At 40.7% G+C, this 22,547-nt stretch overlaps 1 protein-coding gene and 2 long non-coding RNA genes across 5 annotated transcripts; 1 reads left to right on the top strand and 2 right to left on the bottom strand.

The window, feature by feature from the left end:
- Positions 1-391: 391 nt before the first annotated feature.
- LOC307046075 lies at positions 392-20,705 on the bottom strand. Its single transcript, XR_013810068.1, has 3 exons — positions 20,222-20,705; positions 4,391-4,511; positions 392-4,135 (listed from the first exon to the last, which is right to left on the bottom strand). It is a non-coding gene; the product is annotated as an uncharacterized lncRNA (long non-coding RNA).
- On the top strand, positions 12,634-14,739 carry LOC307046074. The gene is made up of 4 exons (XR_013810067.1): positions 12,634-12,664; positions 13,388-13,479; positions 13,628-14,139; positions 14,604-14,739. It is a non-coding gene; the product is annotated as an uncharacterized lncRNA (long non-coding RNA).
- On the bottom strand, positions 14,500-19,110 carry LOC307046073 (uncharacterized protein). 3 transcript variants are annotated; one of them, XM_079692222.1, is made up of 14 exons: positions 18,220-19,110; positions 18,044-18,119; positions 17,617-17,897; positions 17,476-17,514; positions 17,308-17,381; positions 17,118-17,198; positions 16,617-16,820; positions 16,440-16,539; positions 16,196-16,358; positions 15,993-16,099; positions 15,770-15,914; positions 15,545-15,625; positions 15,499-15,510; positions 14,500-15,360 (listed from the first exon to the last, which is right to left on the bottom strand). In XM_079692222.1, exons 3-14 carry the CDS (start codon positions 17,631-17,633, stop codon positions 15,292-15,294), a joined length of 1,092 nt encoding a protein of 363 aa, XP_079548348.1. In that variant the 5' UTR covers positions 17,634-17,897; positions 18,044-18,119; positions 18,220-19,110; the 3' UTR covers positions 14,500-15,291. The 3 variants fall into 3 exon arrangements, with proteins under 3 accessions (XP_079548348.1, XP_079548347.1, XP_079548346.1); XM_079692221.1 differs by having other exon boundaries at positions 15,499-15,625; positions 18,220-18,445; positions 18,692-19,110; XM_079692220.1 differs by having other exon boundaries at positions 15,499-15,625; positions 18,044-19,110.
- Positions 20,706-22,547: the final 1,842 nt, after the last annotated feature.

Raw genomic sequence — 22,547 nt, 5'->3', positions numbered from 1 at the left:
ATCTCTCTCTCTCTCTCTCTCTCTCTCTCTCTCTCTCTCTCTCTCTCTCTCTCTCTCTTCAATTCCATTCAAAGGGGCTTTATTGGCATGAAAGTTAAATTAAACAATGTTGCCAAAGCGTCACAGTACAAAATAATTAACAACATTAACATACATTTCAAATGTTTACATATTATTGATGATATATATATACAGTGATACAATTACATTTCAACACGTGTGTGTGTGTTTCTCTCTCTCTCTCTCTCTCTCAATGTTGGTACGCAAATGCGCCTTTTTTCAAATGACCCGGTGCTCTTTTTTTGGCGGAGGTTATGTGCAGCTCTGCTTACACTACTGTTACAACCCGGCTCGTGGGCTGTAACATAAAGCAGGGAGGTGAGACGAGAGGTAAGAATATACGTTTATTTGTTTAAACACAACAACTAAATGGACACCAGCAACAGGTCCCCGAAGCTGGCGCAGAGAGAGTGCCCAGAGGAGTGAGCGCGACGTATCCGGCTTGCTCCTCCTATATCCTTTGCAGCGTAGCTCACCCAGCAGGTGCGCCTCATCAGACAGCTGCAGCTGGAACCTGCAATCACACACAAAACACACACACAACCAGACGGCACCCCACGTGGTGTGGAGGGGTCGTCACACTACACACAGTCGTAATGAGCCGAGAGGCTGTTATTACGCACTGTGTGAATAGCACTGCACACACCTCCGCTCATTCCTCAGCAGGTTTGAGCGTGAACGCGCCTCAATGTCCAGTTTACAAGCCTTCTCCTAAACAGAGACAGGATGAGAGCCGGTGTGAGATGCAGAGTGTGGAAGCCCCCTCGCAGCCTTTTCGGACCGGGCCCCTCTTGGGTTGCTTCACGGGCAACGGCGGCGAGGGCTCTGACGTGGCTCGTCACCATGACAACCACAGCACATCTAGAGCATGTCGCGCACTCTCAGAGTATTACTCAGATTGGTGACGCGCGTGTTCGATTGGCAGATGGATAATAATAAGCAGCAAGGCTCACCGGTTAAGCCGGATGCCCCTAACCTGTCGGTTATAGGCAGCATGGCTCGAAGCCGGCTGTCTTTAAAACCTATTGGTCTTTAAGCAGCTCGGACAGCTCTCCTCCGGCGCGTCAAACCCCGCGGGGCGGTGACAGCCCTCTCCGTGATGCAGCTGTTAGGCATGATATCAGCTGGTCACGTGGTGATCCCCCTGGGTCTCCTTCACATTGAGGACATTTCCAGAGGTGGTTTATTCGCCTACGTATCAACCCCGTGCGTCAGGGGAGACGCATGGTGTACATTCATTTTGGTTGTTTATTCATTTATATTCTGTTTATTTCAATCATGAAGCTTTAAGATATTTGTTTAGTTGTGCAGATGTGTTTGTTTTGCTTGGGACTCATTTGATGAGGGACCGTCAGCCATCTTAAAAAGGGCCAGTTAAATGTTTTGATCAGCCACAGGGCACACGGGCAGCCGGTGAGTGTTTGGATTACATATTTGTTTATGGTGACAGACTTTTGTGGTGTATCCTTTATGTAATTTGTGTATAGACAAGTTTACGCGCCAAACCACGGGTAGCGCCATAACCCTACACAAATGCACTTCATTTCCGCCGGAAGTCTTTTGCACAGCGTCTGTCGGTGTAAACCGGTGTAAACAGTCAGACGGGCACTGGTGTAAACACAGCGATTTCGATGCTAACAGTGATGCTAGCTTGGGAACACGATTCTACTTCTTTGACTGGAGATGGCGTTACTCTCCCCCACCCGAATTCAGTGCAAAACTGGGAGGATAACATGACGACGTGGCCCAGCATAACGTACAGCAAAATTTGCTCCTACTTCGTTCAATCCATGGCAATACAGTTGCCAACAGTTGTCTGTTGTTTACATAATGCACAATTTACATGATCTCTTTATGCTGTGCAATATATCATATGTGCCTGTACTGTTTGAGTGAAAATAAAGTTTGATGTAATTTAATTTCATTATTGCACTGTTATTGCATTATTGCATTTCATATGTTCCTTAGAGTGCTACAATTTCTTTTAACACAGTTCATCATTCATATTAAGCTCATACTGTACATAAATAACACTGAATGAATTAATTGTTGAGAGGAAACTAAAGAAATGGCTTCAACAAGAAAGATCACATGTTTAATCCTAACAGGTATTACAAATTAAAATATAAAAGCAGCCCACACAATTACATCACTATGAAAATATTCATATATAATATTAAAAAATACAATGCATGCAGTATTTGTTGTGTTTATCTGTATTTAATGAACAACATGGCTGGGTGCTGGGTGCTGGTTTGTGGTCGTAGCACTCTCTATCTAACCACTCGTTCAGGTGCTTTCTCGAGTGATTGCAACCAACTACCGCACACGTAGTTCCCGAACCACTTTTCTTCATGTTGTAATTGTTATATCCTCTTTGTCTCTGCGATATCAGTGCTTTGTCGGCACAACGGAGCTAGCTAGCAAAACAAACCCAGTCCGCCAAAACGGAAGTGCATTGCATCGAAGGGAGGAGTTCAGGATGTAGAGCGGAAACGGCTCAATAACTTGTGTATTATGTGTTTTCTCTTAGGTTGATAACCTAACCTTGTATGGAGGAAGTTAACTTTGAATCTAACTTAGAATGGATTTGTGAGAAGAAAAGCTAACTTGTTATACCATGTGCTAACTTTTAATGGAGAAGAGCACATGAGTGGTCACGCCCCGTTGTGACAGTCGCAGATTGATCAAAGTGTTTCTTATAAACTGTAGTGGCAGGAGAAAAGGTTAAGGCTGGTACTTTAGATTCAAATGAAAATCTATGATGCATCCTCGCAACTACAGTCATTAAATGTCCACTTTTACGTAAGGTTTGAGGGTGTGGTTCTGCAAGCCTCTTTTGCAGATTCACCTGTCGCGGCGCGCCCAGAGGCTTTTTAGTGGGCGCGTCACCGGGATGCCAGGGGTGGTTCTCACGGGAGGAGGAAGCGTGTGTGTGGTGAATACGGATATTCAGCGGGATAGTTACGTTTTCTCTGCATGTATATATATGTTCAAATGCAATGGGGAAGTAACTGAAAGTACTGATTGTGGATATTGCATCGACCGACCCGGAAGCACGTCTCCTTTGAGAGGACGCTTACAGATAGAGAGAGAGATTCTCTCCGACAAAGGGTGAGATTCCTCCTTTGTGCCACGCTGGTCCTCGGGTTTCTTTTTTTTTTAGAACATAGCCTGAAAAGGCCTACAAACATTTCTGTTGTTGCCGCCGACGGGCGCAGGAGCAACAGCCTTTTTTTGTCAATGAATAATAGCCTGGATTAGGCAGTAAAGACACTTTTTGTGTATCGCAGAGCGGACTGTTTAATTTTGATTGTGTTGTTTGGCTGGAAAACTGTCAATATAATGGATCCATTCATGAAATCTGTCTCTGTTTATTTTGTGTAAGGAGCAGATTGTCCGTTTATCAGTTCTGTTTACCTTTATAATATTATTTCATTGAAGAACCCCTTGTGCGTTTATTTAACACAACTATTTTAGATAGTTGATCGCTACACCGTATTGTCCAACCCTTTCGGTGGGAGTAACACCGAACAGTGGGTTTGGATTTAACCTAGTGGAAAAATCTCCACGTCAGTGGGGGTGCCCCTGAGCAGAGTGACGTCACACACCGCAGTGTTCACAGACGCATCTCTCGCAGGCTGAGGAACGTGCATCCAGGGCCGTATCCAGGATTTCCTAAATACCGAGGTCCAAATATGTTAGGGGGGTTCGGGGGACACCCCCCGAGATTTGGGGGATTTTCATGATCTAGTTAGGTGCTTTTTAAGTCCTGTGGGGGGTCACACATTGGATAATATATTGATTTCAAACCATTTTTGAAAGTGTAATGCATAAGAATCAGTTGATTGTTACTATTAATGATCAGGACATGCAGAAGAGGCTAAAATGATCACAACACATCGTCAACATTCATTTTCCACGTCTCTCTCCTTTCCATAACCTGCACCCTCTCTTCCATCTTCTTGAGTCTCTCTGTCTTCTTCCTGTTCATTACTCTCTCTGTCCTCGAGTATTTCTCTTTGTTCAATCTCTCCCTCGTTGTTCACTTTTTGCTCCTCCTCACTTGTCGCTCCTCCCAGTGAATTCAAAGCAATTCAGCAATTTAGTTCATTTCACTTGTTTGTTTGCATTTTATGTTTTAATTTTTTTTTTTTAAATCTGTTTTGTTCTCAAAGGAGAAACAAATATGTAAGCAAATTGTGTTTTATACAATTGTATGTTATTATGAAATCATAACTGCAATAGATTTAGGCCTATGTTGTTTTACAAGTATGCCTATTGTAAATTAAGACTATTGTTATAGATATATAGATAGATATGACTATACCTGCAGTTCCTCCCTGACTTCCATCACTTTCTCTATCTCTCTCTCTCTCTCTTTCTCTCCGCCTGTCCTGTCTCTTCCTTACCAAAGCTGAACTTCGACTGACGTAGTCTTTTCATTATATCTAAGTCAGTGTAAAAAGAAAACAATACAATGTTATATCTCCATTGTTTTACTCAAATTGAAATGAAAGAAAAGCATTACAACGTTCGTTAAAAGGTAATCCTTCTGACATTGGATGAATGTAATTCACTTTAGCTCTCTAGCTAGTTTATTAACGCAATTTAAACCAAAGTATAGCAGCAATATACAGGACTGTCTCAGAAAATTAGAATATTGTGATAAAGTTCTTTATTTTCTGTAATGCAATTAAAAAAACAAAAATGTCATACATTCTGGATTCATTACAAATCAACTGAAATATTGCAAGCCTTTTATTATTTTAATATTGCTGATTATGGCATACAGCTTAAGAAAACTCAAATATCCTATCTCTAAATATTAGAATATCATGAAAAAGTATACTAGTAGGGTGTTCAACGAATCACTTGAATCGTCTAATTAACTCGAAACACCCGCAAGGGTTTCCTGAGCCTTGAAAAACACTCAGCTTGGTTCAGTAAACTAAATCACAAGTATGGGGAAGACTGCTGATCTGACTGCTGTCCAGAGGACCGTCATTGACACCCTCCATCAGGAGGGTAAGACACAAAAAGAAATTTCTCAAAGAGCAAGCTGTTCACAGAGTGCAGTTTCAAAGCACATCCACAAAAAGTCTGTTGGAAGGGGGAAATGTGGCAGGAAACGCTGCACAACCAAGAGAGTTGACCGCAGCCTTAACAGCATTGTGAAGAAGAGTCGCTTCCAGAATTTGGGGGAGCTTCAAAGACAGTGGACTGAAGCTGGAGTCCAGGTATCAAAAGTCACTGTTCACAGACGTGTCCGGGAAATGGGCTACAATAGCCGTATTCCCATGGTCAAGCCACTTCTGAACTCAAGACAACGGAAGAGGCGTCTGACTTGGGCTAAGGAAAAGAAGCACTGGACAGTTGCACAGTGGTCCAAAGTCCTCTTTTCAGACGAAAGCAAGTTTTGTATTTCATTTGGAAGTCAAGGCGCCAGAGTCTGGAGAAAGGCTGGAGAGGAGCAAAATCCAAGTTGCTTGAAATCCAGTGTGAAGTTCCCACAGTCAGCGATGGTTTGGGGAGCCATGTCAGCTGCTGGTGTTGGTCCACTGTGTTTCATCAAGCCCAGAGTAAATGCAGCTGTGTACCAAGAGATTTTAGAGCACAACATGCTTCCGTCTGCTGAAAAGCTCTATGGAGATGAGGAATTCATTTTCCAGCATGATCTGGCACCTGCCCACAGTGCCAAAACCACCAGTAACTGGTGTACTGACCATGGCATTACTGTCCTCGATTGGCCTGCAAATTCCCCTGACCTGAACCCCATAGAGAATATGTGGGGTATTGTGAAGAAGAAGCTGAAAGACACCAGACCCAACAATGCTAATGAGCTAAAGGCCGCTATTGAAGCATCCTGGGCATCCATAACACCTCAGCAATGCCACAGGCTGATTGCCTCCATGCCACGCCGCATTGATGCAGTAATCCGTGCAAAAGGATTCCCAACCAAGTACTGAGTGCATTAATGGACATTTTCAAATGTTTGATTGTGTTTTGCTGTTATGAATCTTTTTTTTTTACTTGGTCTGAGGAACTATTCTAATTTTTTGAGATAGGATTTTTGATTTTTTGATTTTTTGATTTTCTTAAGCTGTATGCCATAATCAGCAATATTAAAATAATAAAAGGCTTGCAATATTTCAGTTGATTTGTAATGAATCCAGAATGTATGACATTTTTGTTTTTTTAATTGCATTACAGAAAATAAAGAACTTTATCACAATATTCTAATTTTCTGAGACAGTCCTGTAAGTTAGTGTGCATATTGTCGGACGTCCACTGACTAACGTAGAGCGTTCACACAGGATCTGCTGGTCATATGATGTCCTGATGAACAGAAACACAAGCAGCCGCTGGACTCAGATCTCTAGATACTTCATCACTCCTTCGCTGCTCCGCCCGGTACAAGTCCGGGCTGCTCGGCTGCGGTGGTTTGTTGGTTGATACATGTCGTCTTCTTCTGTTTGCTTTAATCGAGGCTACGCAGTTATGCAGCGCCCCCATCGGCAGTAAATGGAAGTACTACAAAGAACCCCATTCAGTGCAATTATTTCACAAGTTTTGTATACACAGCTCGTAAAAATATAAAAAAATATTACCGAGGTCCGGACCTCGGTGACCTCAATGGTAGATACGGCCATGCGTGCATGTCGCAGGCAGTGGGGGAACAGTGGCTGCCTCACATGTCTCTCCATATAAACATGCTGGAATTACTCTCCGTATGGAAAGTAATCCAGCACTTCGCCCTGTTGCTGTACAATCGACATGTGTTGATTCGAACAGACAACAAAGCAGCAATCGAGAGTGATAACTTTGGATGGCTTCTTTCCTCCTCCTCACACATCAGAGGAAGAAGCCACTTCTCTTCTCCTCTGTCCCGTGCGCGCGCTGTCATGCTATATTGAACGCACGGCTGCTTTACGCAGCTCCCAGTTTGTGCATTACAGAGAGCGCTCAATAGGGCAGCCTCTGTCTGCACAACGCCACACTGGCTGTGTGAGGCTGTGTCACAGGCGTATATGTCTCCTCTGGGGTGAATCTCCCTGAGAACATCAAAGCACACAGCACCAGAGGATTTTCCTCCTCTACGGCGTTGCACGGAGGAATGACAGTGGAAGACATTTGCACTGCTGCATCTTGGTCTTCCCCCTGTTCTTTTATTCGTTTGTATTTGAGGAATGTCTCCCATTCCTCTCTGACACACTCAGTACTGAGTGTCCTGTCAGAGTAATATCAGGGACTCAACTGCGTGCCCTCTCTCCTGCCTGTCGGCACTCAGAGAGCTGCCTTTTTCCCCCTCTTTGATCGTTGTAACAAGTAGGACTTTGGTCTATAATTTTTATAACGACAGGTAGCCTATTTAGCCTACCTTCTTTCCCTTTATGGAGAATATTCCCTGGGAATGTGATGCTCCATTACGCATGGCGAAATGGACATGGGTTATTAATTAAGTAGGTGTGTTTTTGTGCTTCTGGTAACGGACAGACCACTGGGGCGTAGACTACATCCTGCTTCGCCCTTAACCCAATAGCGATAGCCTTAGAGGGCGAAGCCTTATACGATATAGAACTGTGGTTACGTACTGTAACCCAGCTTATATGAGTATAGGCGCAGCCCTCGAAGATTCGGGCCCCACTGGCTCCGTGAATAGCTGAAGAAAAGCTGTTTGTGTGGGAGCAGATTGTAGGGACTACTTCTTATTTATACGGAAGTGAGTCCGTAGGTGAGGACCACGTCATAGGTGGGCGTGGATTAAGTCTGTCAGTGCTGCACACGTGCAGTGGGATTACCCAATAGCGAGTCTTAGAGGGCTGCGCCTATACTCATAGAAGCTGGGTTACAGTACGTAACCCCAGTTCTGTTCTCCCTGTCATGTTTTCCTCCTTGTATATTGTCTGGTCCTTCTCCCTGTGTTTTCCTCCCCGTCGTTAGTTTCCCTGGTGTGTCTAATTGTCTGATTGTGTTCACCTGTACCCCTTGTGTGTCTCCTGTGCTCATCATCACCAGCCTCGCCCCTGATTCTTTTCACATGTGTCTTGTTATCCTGTGTTTAAATTCCCCTGTCTCCCAGTGTTCAGTGTGAGTTCGTCTTGTCTCTTGCCATGTTCAGGTCTATGCTCTCTTTGTGCTTTTGTAAAGTTTTGTTCCTCACTACGTGAGCGCTTTTATTTTGTTCTCAATTTTTTGTCATCTCAGCTAGAGATTCGATAGTGACCATTTTTTGTTCATCTTGCTGTTTTTGGAAAATAAAGTATCGTACCAATACTTTACCTCTGTCTCCCGGGTTGTGCAATTGGGTCCTACATCCTGAGTGTCTGAGTTCATAACAACATCCTACAACAACAATAACATAAAGTGTACTATTGTTGTTGCTACCGAAGAGCCGATACTGCAAAAAAAGCTGTTAGTTAATCTCTCTTGTATGCATGCACACAGTGACACCATATATAAAAGGGACAAAAATGGTCCAGCAATCTTTCAATGGTCTTAAACTTGTGAGAATGAACATGTGAAACATAGGAGAAAGGAAGAAAACAATGGCCTGACAACTATTAAATGTTAAACAAGAAGGAGCTCTGCAGAAAGTAGAAGGAGATAGCTGTAAATTGTTGGCGTCAACTGAGTCGATGGCTAAGGCTTACAAAAGTGTGTGTGTGTATGCTGTTTTTATTAGATCAATGTTGGGAGGATTTTTTTTTTAGAGGCAAGAAGGAAAAAAAAAGATAGACAACACTAAGTGCTTCCATATTGCTTTTTCATATAGCAGGTCATGGATAATTTGAGGCAGAGAGCAGGAGGGACAAGTGGAGGACAACAAATATGTGTATTTTTAGAACTCTTAAAAGCTAATTAAGAGAAATGTTTTACAACTCAAAAGACACAAATTGAGGTCCCTCTGAAGAAGTTTTCAAATGTTGAATTAGCAAAAATACTGACAACACAAGTGAGGCTCCTCATTTAATCAAGCATTGCCCCATTTGAGACTTCATGACTTCGATTTTACATAATAAAGATAAGGGTGGAACTGCTGATTAATACGCCAATTAGGGCCAAATACTCTACAGAAACAGCCAACTGTTTTTTCACAGAACAAATCAAATCCAAAATGGATAAAGGTGGTGTTGTAGGAGCAGTGTTTCTCGACTTAAAGAAGGCCTTTGACACTGTTAATCTAAAAAAACTCATATCTAAGCTATCCAGCATTAACTACTCCACACTTAGGGCTGTAACAATACACTAATCTCACGATACGATACACGATATTGAGCTCACGATACAATATATATCACGATATTCAGCCAATGATACGATTCAATACGATTCGATATAATTCGATACACTTACATCATTTTCTGAAAGATTTTAAAGGGACAGTGTGATTTTGGTGACATCTTGTGAGTGTTCCATTGACTTGGATTGAATTAATTCAACTGAAAACTGAAAGCATCAATTATACAATATATGGCTCTGACTAGACAGAGAGTCTACAGCTTGCAAATGCTGGAAAAAATGACTCAAAAGATGTGGTGAGAACATTTGTTTCATTTATTGAAACAGTGCCAACTGTAGTTTACAAGCCTTTGAAACGTAAGTACATAAAGTGCAGTATCACAATGGACAATGGAGAATTAAAAGGTGCAGCAGGTGGCCTGTTCTGAACAGATTCTTTTACAGCATTTTTAGCTTAACACAGAATATGAGGTAGCCAATAATTCAAGTCACTAAGAACAACATTTAATGTAAAATGTACCTGCCAATAATTCAAGTCCAAAGGAGTAACATTTAAGCCAAAAACACTAAACAGAAAGGCTCCTCTCTACCTAACTGCATCTACATTCTCTTCATATTTTTGTTCAGGAATATAATCTGATCAACGTGGTCTGGGAGAAGTGCACTTCTCTGAGCAGTGACGATGGCCCATTCCCAAACCGCCCCCTACACCCTACCCCTCCGTTTGCGCGTTCACGCAGAGGGTCCGCCTACGAGTGTGGAGCGGTGTGGAGGGGGAGTATGGCGTTATATTTGTGCCTCTATCCTGAGCACGCAATGAAACATGTTGAGCATAGAAAATGCTATTGAGCGCGCACTTGAACACTTTTGAGCACAGAGAAATATATTTTCTCTCATAAAACTCCTGCTCCGTGCGCAGGCAGACCGCTGCACGCGCTCTCTCTCCCTCGCTCGCTCGACCGCTCCAGCCTGTGCGCGCTCAACTTTGCCTGCGCGCTCGCTCAAATTGTCACAGCGTTACAAATGTGCCACAAAACCAACCAATCGGAGAACTCGAGAAGGTCAATTCTGATTGGCTGGCCGTCTCCAATCATATCTGAGATGAGAGAAGAGAGGGATTTTCATCTTCGGTTGCCATCAGGCTGTTGGCGTTCCTATTGTCCTTGACATTTACAGGACATGACAGACTCGAACGAAGAGATTACTACGCCACAGTGTCAGGTGAGTTATACATTTCTGGTTTTCTGATATCACGTTATTGTTTGTAATACCTTTGACGAAACCTTTTATCCGATCGTTTCAGATAAGGGTGAGTTTGCTAGCCGGCAACATAGCTATATGTTGTTTATATAAAAAATAAAAAGATGACTGATTATAGTAGATTTGCTCTTGTAATTATTGACTCATATTTCAGAAATGCTTTTTATTTTTCTGCATTATAGGGCTGTAGGATTAACATTAGCCTATATGTCTTCTTATCTTGAGACATCGGCTGTTGTGTGAGTAACTAAAGTTTGACTCATCCTTCTCTAGCAATCCCAGCTTGCCACAACATCCGACAATGTCGAATGAACAGCAACAAAATGTCACAGCAAGGCCACATTTAAGTCGTTTTTGATTTGGTTGTCTCCTGGGACCCAGCCCATTGAAAATGTCCTCTGTAGTGGACATTTTGTTAACACGCATCTCCTTTTACTCTTTTGAGCTACTCTATCAATCCCTGATGTACTGTACAGAGGACATCCTGGTCTTTCCAGTGATGTGTCATTGGTTAAAATTGCATGCTGGGAAGTCCCTCTTTCTTTTCATCCAAAATGGCTGGCATACCAAAAACAAAATGTTATAGAAGCAGGAGAAGTCAATTATTGTTGAATAATTGTAATTTTTACCATGAAAATCATATATATTCTTGTTTATTAACATGTGAGGAACTATATAATTAGTTCTGAAAGCAATTAAATAATTCAAGTTTTCAAATAACAGCCCTTTTATAAATGTCCATTCTAGTGGACGTCAGGACCATCTTCATGGACTTAATGACTCAATATTGTTGCAGGAGACGGAACTGAAGCAGACTTTTTCTGTACCAGATAGTTCAGGGAGATTAAGATTTTGAGCTCTCAGATGATGAGAGAGAGAGGCTTCATATTAATCTGCTGAAAGTGTTGCTTTGTGGTCATTGAAAATAAGAGTTGGATGTTGAAATATAAAGCCTCTGGTGCACAAATACTGAGAATTGACTTTACAGTGAACTAGGAGGCATCGTGTTGCAGTTAAACTTGTGAAATGAAACATATTTGCATATTTATAGGTTCTGACATTTTTAAGGAGGGAGGAGTAGATGTAATTTTAAGGAGATAATTTAACTTGTTTTGTGGATAAACTTTATCAAACTAATTATTATTTGATATTATATAAGGGGTAAATGTAACGTTATTACTAGCTTCCACATCTCATAGCTCGTTATCAGTCACCTATATGACTAACAACGAGTCCCTCTTCTTAACTAATCTGAGCTCTGTCTGTCCAACAGGACATATTGAGACAGCAGTTGATGGAAAGACTTCTCACCAAACTGCAATCAGCCTTGAACCAGCAACCACTAAATGTGGATTATTTGGAGTTCCTGACTCGCCATGAGCTGATTATGTTTGAATCGTTCCATGAGCAGATAGGAGGTGTATCAGAGATTACAGAAGCAATACGAAACCTACATCATGTTGTCCGGTTGGAAATTAACGCAAGGTCTATGCCCATTGTAGAACAGGAAACAGAAGTTGGTCCAGGTTCTGGTCAACCCAAAATTGTGATAGAGAGAGAAAAACTAACACATTTGCTGAACACACATCTGCCAGTCTCCTGCATTGCAAAATGCCTCTGCGTTTCAAGAAGAACGATTTACAGGAGAATGCAAGAATTTGGCTTGTCTATAAGAGGATCATACAGCACAATGACTGACCAAGAACTTGACAACGTAATTTTAGGTATTAAAAGTCAGATGCCAAATGCTGGTTATCGAATGGTTCAAGGCCATTTGGTTTCAATGGGCCTCCGTGTTCAGTGGTGGAGAATGATGGCCTCTATGCATCGTGTTGATGCTGCTGGGATCTTCAGACGGATCACAGAACTAGGGTGTGTTGTGCGAAGAAGTTATTCCGTGCGAGGCCCTCTCTCCCTGGTCCACATTGACACAAATCATAAACTGATAAGGTAGAGTAAAATATCCTGTTTATGCAATTACCTACACAGTGAATGTTGGGAGTATATAATAAGAACAACCTTAGTTATATAGTAACCTTTTTCCCTTTTGAACAGGTACAATATTGTGGACTTTGGTGGAGTGGATGGCTACTCAAGGAAGGTAATTAATGTGTTGTTGCTTATTATTGTTAAAGAAATGCAGCTTAAAGTACAAAGCCTCTTGTGACCAGCAGTTATACTTCTGAAATAACACTTATTTGCATATTTATAGATTATGTTATACACATCTTAAAACATGTCTAGGGGGGGAATCATCAATTTTATTAGCTTGATGCAGATTGTTTTGATTGTATAATTAGAGCTTAAAATCTATATTGTAAGAAGATCTCAACATCCACACGACGACATAGCTGACCTATGCATGGAATCATAATCTGCTGCTTAAGACATGTAGTTCTTATCGTTAGTTTGATCAAAAAGTGTATATTTTTTCTCCTGCTCCTTGGAATAATTATTGAGCTAGAAGGTAATGATTCCTGTTTAGATCCAATTATTATTATCCAATCTGGTTATACTTTTTTAATACAAAGCATCTTAAGGGAGCAATAATGTATTGCCTTAAAGAAAATATATCTGAGGAAGCTGTAATAAATCAAGCTGCATTTTAGTATGTAAAATATACCAAGTTGATATTTTTGAAAATTACCTATATAATAATTGAAATACCAAATCCTGTTGATGGTTCTGTTGAAATGAAATGAAACTATGTGTAACGATTTAGGACGTGCCGATCTTTCTTTTATGGTATAATACAACACTAAAAGCTCTAAGGCTAGCCATAGCTGAAAGCAGATGTAAATGATTTCATCTGGTTTCTATGCAGATCATGTACTTGGATGCTGCAACAAATAACAGAGCATCAACTGCATACTCATTCTTCCTGAGATCAACCCAGCTTCATGGCTTACCATCAAGGTATTTTGCCCTGACAAAACAAAAAGTGGATGTTTTTTTACACAAATATACTAGTTACAATATCTTTCATTTCATCTACTGAAGTTAAAGTAAACCTTGTTAAATTAATTATTCAATTATTTATTATTAAAATGTATTTTGATCTTAGGGTAAGGGCGGATCAGGGAGTCGAAAATGTGGACATCGCACAATACATGTTTGCCACACGGGGCACAGGAAGAGCCAGCTTTATCTCTGGAAAGAGTGTCCACAATCAGAGGTTAGTTGTGTTTTTATGTCTTGAAATGTTGACTGTATAATTATTAGTAACTGTAGCAGTTTGGTTGTTCAATGAAAGCACAAATAGCTGTATAAATCCAAGTAAATCAATTAAAATGCAATTCTAGGATAGAGCAACTTTGGCGTGACGTCTGGGTTGCAGTCAGCAGCAAGTACCATGATGTTCTTCACTCTCTGGAGGAAGATGGTCTGCTTGATATCTCTGATGTGGTTCACCTCTTTGGTGTGCACTACATCTTTGTCCCTCGACTTCGAGCAGACCTTGACGCCTTTATCCAAGGATGGAATAATCATCCTCTAAGGACAGAGGGAGGTCTCACTCCTGAACAGCTGTGGTGTATGGGACATCTACAAGATCTAGACGAAGGGGAGAGACTTGAGGTAACAGTTATAGAGTTCCCATTAAATATATTTTAAAAAACAATTGAGTTGCAGGCAGATATATCTAGTTTTGAGACATAATAGACATCAATGCCAATTGGACAATGGAGCATGAAAGCCAAAATTATTTTTTTTATATTTATTTCTAAACAACATGGTTAAAAGGTCTGAATCAATGTGAGCTTCTGTCTTCAATTGTGCATAGATATGCTGTAATTCAATTTTTTCCATCTACAAACCTTACAGTTCTGTTGCATTGAGTGATGAGAGGCATATCTGACAGATGTATAACATTATTGGAAACAGCAACCTGTTCAATAACTAGTATTTCTAGAATAATACAACTTTGAGTAAACAAAATCACCTTTATGTAACATGTTTATTTTTAAAAATCACACGTTACATAAGTGTATGAAAATACATCATGTACTAAACGTATTTTAATTGTTTTCCTGGATCCTTAGGAACTTCAAGACCCAGGCATCAACTGGGAGAGTACCATACTGCAAGAAGACTCAAACGGGGCAGTTGTGGTTCCTGAAGTTGTGTGCCCCCTGGATGACGAAGACCTAGAAGAACTTCAGAGAACTGTTGATCCTCTGGAACATTCTCAGTCACATGGCCGTGACTTGTACACACGATTATTGCACAGTGTGTAAAATGACAATTGAACGTGAACTCTTAAACTGACACATTAGCTGATTACAACAACCTTGTTTAACAGATATCTGTTGAGAATACACAGAGCCCAACCATTGGTCATTATTTGCCTTTCTGCTTGTCTGATGTTTTGTTAAAAAACTTTGTAACAATGTATGCTTTCCCAACTAATAAAAGCATGACTTCATCAAACATTAACAAATATATTTAAACATATATACACTCAGCTCTTGCCTTAGTTTGAGTAGAGCTAGTTGTTTTAAACTCTGTGGAATCCACCACCATATCTCACTGCTTCACCCATGATTCTTCTAAAGTCAGTGTAAGTGCTGAGATGCTTTACTGGAAAAGTCACAGTTTTAGTGCACGCACTCACAATTGGCTAACAAATTAAGTGATCTCCTAGCCGCTCCCTGCAGTCATGGTCAAATTTGCATGTTATTTTGAAATGTCTCTTTTCATCAGGGAGGATGGGGATGTGGGCCTGCCCTGTCATCCACTGGAGCACGTGTGGCAATGCAAGAGGCTCCTTGTCACCAGCTGCACTGTCTGTCTCCCCATCTGTGACGGATGTATATTTTAAATAACACAAATTAAGAAAAGCAAATATCCAAGAACATTTATTAGGTATGTGCTCAGTACATTCAAATCAGTAAAGCATTCATTCATATGTGTACTGCATTCTACAGTATATCATACCTGACATTTCAACTTCCTGCAAGAAATCTTGCAGGAAGTTGATCACCTTCCTCTCAGTTCTCTCCTTAGACGTCCCTTTTTCGCTAAAACGTGGCTGGCAGTTCATCATGATGAAATCTGCATCAGGCTATAAAGAGAGTGAATGCAGATTTAGTTTAATATCTTGCAAGTGTTCAAACCAAAGCTATTAAGGCAATACAGAATGAAAAGTACAATACAAAAGAAGAATAGAGTCTAAAAATAAATAAATAGTGGCAGTTAAAATTCTTACTTTGGTGATCTTCCCCGGAACAAATAAGGAGTGACAAGCTTCAGGGTTTCTAGCCATCTGATCCACCAGGCCATACAGCTCCATGCCCTTTCTGAGTTGCTGCAGCATTGGAATCAGTCTTGTTGTGGAATGTAAGACAATTGCTCTTTGAAGAAAAGCAGAAAGAAATTACACACTGGTTTGAAAAATAAACATTGTAAAATTAATATTGTAAAACTCTTACCGAATGATGCTGTGTTTATTGTCCAGTTTGAGCTGGCTTGTATATCCACAGCTGACAATTTCATCAGCCCACAACATCAGAGACTGCTCATCTGCAGAATCTTCGACCTGAGAATGTGCAACATTGAAATAAAGGACAGATTTACAATAGGTGTTAAAACATATATCTAATTCATATCTAACAATGCTCAACAGAGTACTCACCTTGCTGATGAGAAGACCGGATTCTATATCAGAAACATCCTCCTTTGAAAGTGAATGAATGTCCACCTCTCCTGTGCAGAGGAAGTTGTAGCACCACGCTCTCAGAAAGGCAGGAGGTGGGCCACCTTGTGCGATGCTTACTGACATTATTTCACCAATAGTTCTGTGTGCAAGGTAGAGAAAGTCTTTGTAAAAAAACTCCTTACATAAATGACAATGTGTACAAAAACAGTATGTTACCAACCTGAAGTTGTCATTATCAAGGTCTGTCAAAGAGTACTTAGGATTTTTCCCCTGGCTCCCAGTTCCTTCAAAGAATCTGTTTTCAATACCTGAAACCATGTCTTACAGAAAAAAAGCAAATAAGCAATGATCCTTTGGTTTTGTTTAATATCAAAACAAAACAGTTAAATGAACTTACCAGTCAAAAACTCTTTCCTTATTGCTCCAGTGTCAATGCCTGCCTCTCCTATGTAGACCACCTTAAGAGCACTGGCAGGAGATGCAGCTTTTTTTCGTTTCCACTGGAGAATGCCCCTGTCTGGAAGGCCGTCTCTGTCCACACAGTTTGAACTCTGTTGTGTTGTCAACTTGGTGTTCAAGTAAGCGCAATACATCTTCCGTGCTTAAGGAAGAGGACAGAGAAAATATAAGACTATCCCAATTTTCCAAACATTTTGTATACATTATTGCCATATAACTGTCCTATTATTATGCTGAACAATATTTGGGAAAGAAAGGGCTATCAAATGGCGTAATTAGAAAAGAGTGCACCATTTGCTATGTTTTGAATAGCCTGTTAAAATAATTTGAGAGCTAGCTTTTGGGGGAGACATTAAAGCATGTGGATTGCATGATGGTGCACATTATTTATTCTGTATTTGATATAAACTCATGCAAAGGTCATCTTAATAAAACGTACCTTTTTGGTTTGCATACTGGAGGTTGAGCAGCTGTACTTGGACTATTGTTCTCTGATGCAGGAGTCCCTGTACATTCAAAGCTGCACAAACAATATGCAGTTTAAAACACTGAATATGTAGACATTCTACAGGTGGTACATCTATCAAATATAATGTTTATGATACAAAGAGCAGAATAAGACAGATCACCTCTCTCCACATAGACTAGCATGGACTGTGATTTCATCGTCTGGGAATTCTTTGGTGCAAATTGGACACACCACCTAAAGTTTGAAAGAAATATGCTCCATGTTACAAACAGCTGAAACACTAAACTAAACTGATTGTGCAGTTTAGTTGTGTGCTGTTCTACTGTACCTTGCAAGCGTTCTCCACGATACACAATTCATCAGAGGACTGCAGATTAACAAAAAAGTCATTTATTTCAATAAACAATTTATATTTTCCTCGTCTTTTTCTAAAGGCAATTTACCAAATACAAAAATAATTTGCTCTCACCTCATCAACAGTCTCATCAGAGGACATGTTTCCACTGCATGTCCTAATGTGTACTGCAAGCATCTGCAAAGGCATCACTTCATGACATTGGAAACATGTCTTCTTTGGCATTTTTGCAAAGCAGTGCGAGTCAGGAGGCAGTGGAGCGGTGTCCAATGTCTCCTGAAGTGGTACTATGTAAAAAGTGGCTTTGCCACCTGCTGACATAGCTCGCAGAGCTTTGACAGAATACCCCTCTGCTTCTGGTGGAATGACAGTGAGCTTTCGTCTCCCAATGCCACCTTAATTGAGAGAAAGAGAGAGAACATGTTTTGTCATTCTGCCACCTCTAATGCTTACAACAAGTAATCAATACCTCAGAAGGGTTCATGCACACCAACAAGTAATACAGTAATATGAAAACTCAACAAAACAAAATCCCACAAACCTGTAGCCTTATGCAAGAGCCATCCTCCACATAGACCCTCCATTTTTGGAAATGTGTCAGCCAGGAGCCTTCAAATCTTGAGAGAGAGAGAGAGAAAAACATTGCTGGTGACAATACGCTGAAGTACAATAATTGACTTTAATGATAAGTCAAACAAATGAACTGACAAACGATACCTCTGTGTGATCACCATCTTCAGGAAGAGTCAGTGTTTGTCTTCCCATGCCTGCCTGGAGGAGTTCAAGCTCCTCAGTTGGCAACAGTGTGTGGGCGATATTTTTTGGCAACAGATAAAAATGTAAAGCAGTTGTTTTACTTGTTGTCTTAACAAGATGCTTGGTGGCAGTCAAACACCTCTTTTTACCACGACGGAAGTTTGGTTTGAAATATCCTGGAAAAGATCTGTGGAATAAATTATATGTTTTATATTTATTTATAACAATCAAGTGTTGCACAAAAAATCTAAATAGTACATGTTAGCTATATATATTTTCCAATGCTATTACAAACCAAGTCTCGTTCAAGTCCAAGTTCATATTTTAATTTAATCATGTCAGCAATGTGACTACTGGACTTAAGAAAACAACATTGATTTTTTGAATTTTTTTAAGCAAAACGAAAATATAATGATGTGGCTGAAATACAAACCTTGCCATCTCTTGCGGCACTGTCACTGGCCCTAAATCAATTCAGGATGTAACATTAACATGATCATATTTTCAGTTAAACTAGAACCGCCAGGGGTCAAGGTACAATGTTCTTTTATTTATGATACTAGAACACAGGGTTACGAGTGCGTTTTTATCGCAGAGTGATGAAACGTATACCAATAGAATCTGTGGACTCTCAGCGTTCATATGACATCTAGTATGTGCAGATTGCATGAAAGATCGCTACCGTGAGTTATGTGCAAAGTCTCTCTCTCTCTCTCTCTCTCTCTCTCTCTCTCTCTCTCTCTCTCTCTCTCTCTCTCTCTCTCTCTCTCTCTCTCTCTCTCTCTCTCTCTCTCTCTCTCTCTCTCTCTCTCTCTCTCTCTCTCTCTCTCTCTCTCTCTCTCTCTCTCTCTCTCTCTCTATGCAAGGAAACAACAGGCGTTGCTTCGCACAAGATCAATGGCGTGAAAATCACTGAATGTTCTATAAGGTAAATATTACCGGCTGGCGCAGATGGGTATAAATGGCAATTTATATTGACAATATTTGTCTAATACTAGCGCTAATATTAGGCTACGGTTTGTTAGCTGTTTGCTTAAACTATCCGGCTAGCAAACTCGCCCTTATCTGAAACGATCGGATAAAAGGTTTCGTCAAAGGTATTACAAACAATAACGTGATATCAGAAAACTAGAAATGTATAACTCACCTGACACTGTGGCGTAGTAATCTCTTCGTTCGAGTCTGTCATGTCCTGTAAATGTCAACGATAATAGGAACGCCAACAGCCTGATGGCAACCGAAAATGAAAATCCCTCTGGAGACGGCCAGCCAATCAGAATTGACCTTCTCGAGTTCTCCGATTGGTTGGTTTTGTGGCACATTTGTAACGCTGTAACAATTTGAGCGAGCGCGCAGGCAAAGTTGAGCGCGCACAGGCTGGAGAGGTCGAGCGAGCGAGGGAGAGAGAGCGCGTGCAGCGGTCTGCCTGCGCACGGAGCAGGAGTTTTATGAGAGAAAATATATATAATATATTTCTCTGTGTTCAAGTGCGCGCTCAATAGCATTTTCTATGCTCAACATGTTTCATTGCGTGCTCAGGATAGAGGCACAAATATAACGCCATAGGGGAGTGGGCTATCAAGCCCTCAAACAGCGAGTCTGCTGCGGTGCTGACTTGAGACCGGTCTCTACCTGACCGGAGTCGCGCTGTGTGTGTCCGCTGCTGTCAAGCTGTTAACAAGTAGTTCCAGCAAACATCCACTGATAAACTGCGATGTTAACAACCTCATATGTTTTAACTTAGGATCATACCTGTGTTTAGTCTAGAAAAAGGTAAATGTGTGCATTTTATTGTAAAGTTGTGTATATTTACAGACCGTTGCAAAAACTAAGAAGCTTATAAACATCAGGTTTAAAACTAAAAGAGCTTTGAAACACAATGAAAGGTGTTAGGAGTTTTATTTGAGTTATTCATTTAAACTTTTTGTCTAAGAGATGTTGATTTGAAACCGTTGTTACATACAGTTACGGCATTTCCTGTTTCTGCCGGAGAGAGGGGAGGCCGTCCCAAAACTTGCTGCTGTATTTAATCCCTCCATCTGACAGGAGGGAGCCTCGTTGAGCTGCGAGTGTGGCTACAGACGGAGTTCACTCCGTCGAGGGAGTGGTTTGGGATTGGGCCGATATCTCCGGCGGTAGAGAAGACCCTCTCCAGTGTGGTTAATGTTTGCCGCCATTCTCCTGAACCGCTTCGCACTCACTGCGAGAAGAAGACACCGGCGTCTGTGTATCTAGAAATGCTCTACAGCGACACTAGCGGCTCGGCTGGCTGACGTAACCGCTCTTCATGCAAAGCGAACGGGGGGGAATGGGCAGCGAGCAGAGTGCCAGGCGGAACACGGGGGATTTGAATGGGAGTTAATGTATCGATACCCGCGGCTGAAATATCGATACTTTCTCGGGAAACAAAATATCGATATATATCGCAGGATCGATTAAATTGCACAGCCCTATCCACACTAACACTTAAAATGGATAGAATCATATTTGTTCAACCGTTCTCAGTATGTCAGAGTACAGAATAATCAATCATCTAACCTCCAGCTGTCCACAGGTGTCCCACAAGGGTCAATTCTGGGTCCATTGTTATTTTCATTGTATATAAACGACTTACCATTGATATGTCCTGACACAAACATCCAAATGCATGCTGATAATGATAATAATAATAATAATAATACATGTGACTTGTATAGCGCTTTTCTAGAAACTCAAAGACGCTTTGACAGAGAATACCGATTATACTGTAATTTATGTTCACGGAGGCAGTCTGACACAAGTGGCTAATGAACTGACGAACAAGATGGTTCATGTACCAGCTTGCTTGGCGCAATGCTGTCTGCAACTAAATGTCAGTAAAACTGTATATATGTTCTTCACCAAAACCAAGTCCTCCTGCGTTGAGCCAGATGTGTTTGTGTCCGGGGAGAGGCTACAGATGGTCTCACAGTACAAATACCTGGCGGTCTTAATTGATTCAAGACTCAATTGTAAGGCTCAGGTGAAAAAGATCTGCAAGGGTCAAATTCAGTTTGTCAAATTTGAGACTTCATGTCAACAGAGGCGGCTCTGATGTGCACGCACTCTACGGTTCTACCTCACATCACATACTGATTAACAACCTGGTCACATGCCTGTACAACCACTCTTAAACCCCTGGAATCACTATACAAACAAACACTTAAAATAGTAGATAAGAAATCAGTTCATTCTCATCATTGCCCAATACTCACAAAATACAACTTGTTGAGCTGGGAAAATGTAATGGAGGTATGCAAATGCTTGCCTCATGTACAAAATAATACACGGCCTTACCTCCGCTCCGCTAAGACATTTTATCACCATACGCAGACCTGTAACTACAACAAGAGCTGTAACAAGAGGAGATTGCGTTGTTCCATTAAGGAAGAGTTCATTCAGCCAATCTTCTTTTTCTTTTAAAGCTGCACAACAGTGGAACTCAATCCCAGTAAAGATTAGAGAACAAAACACCTGCAGTTTATTTAAATCTAACTTAAAAACATGGTTAGTGGAAAATTAGCTCTGTCAAGACTGACACAATCTGCTCTGTTTGTACACATGTGCCTTGACCTAATCTGCCTGCTTTGTGAATATGTATTTTAGTTTAGTTTTTATGTGATGTATGATGTTATTTTTATATATGCTTTTATCATAATATAAGCATGTATTTTTAATGTTGTGTTACGGATTGTATTTACCTGTCATTTGAAGTGAATTCTTAGGATGACTTTCAACATCTGTCCAGGGATTGCAGATGAAAAATAGCCTGTTGGTTAACTCTGGCGCATTTACAGAAATGTCAATCAATGTGTACTGTCCCTGTCAAATAAATAAAAAAATAATGTGTGCAAGTGGGAAATGTTTTTATGAATTAAATCTGATTGAAATTGTAATTTTGCTGCATTTCCAATCAAAGACCCCCTTTGAGTGTCTCAGTACTCCCAAAAAAACACTGATGTTGTGGGGTTGGAACAGTTGATTAAATAAAAGTCAAGGTTAAGGGCAAGATTAAAAGTAATAAACAAAAGATTCATAACAAAAACAGGCTACTCAGATAGAATACGGATATGCTGTCCAACAAAATTATGTTTTAAGTAGAGACTTCAAAAACATGCTTTCATAAAAATCTGGCACTTGCTAAAAGACCAAAATATGTCTTTGCTTAATTCAGTGAGGAGCACATTAGACACATAAAAGCTACCAAAGCCACATGGCCTGACTGAGATGACATTTTAAAGGCCCCTTGTCAATGGTCATGTTGGCAAATA

Source organism: Notothenia rossii (genome assembly GCF_949606895.1).
Source record: "Notothenia rossii genome assembly, chromosome: 7".
Classification (NCBI taxonomy): Eukaryota; Metazoa; Chordata; class Actinopteri; order Perciformes; family Nototheniidae; genus Notothenia; species Notothenia rossii.
The sequence above is the reverse complement of the archived record's forward strand: the minus strand, read 5'-3'. Positions and strand labels throughout refer to the sequence as shown.

Excerpts from the sequence above, each read along its gene's own strand:
- LOC307046073 (XM_079692220.1), bottom strand. Across the intron at positions 16,540-16,616 it reads AAGGAAAGAGTTTTTGACTG|ACATGGTTTCAGGTATTGAA; the intron begins GTAAGTTCATTT and ends TTTTTCTGTAAG. Across the intron at positions 15,626-15,769 it reads TTCCGGGGAAGATCACCAAA|CCTGATGCAGATTTCATCAT; the intron begins GTAAGAATTTTA and ends CTCTCTTTATAG.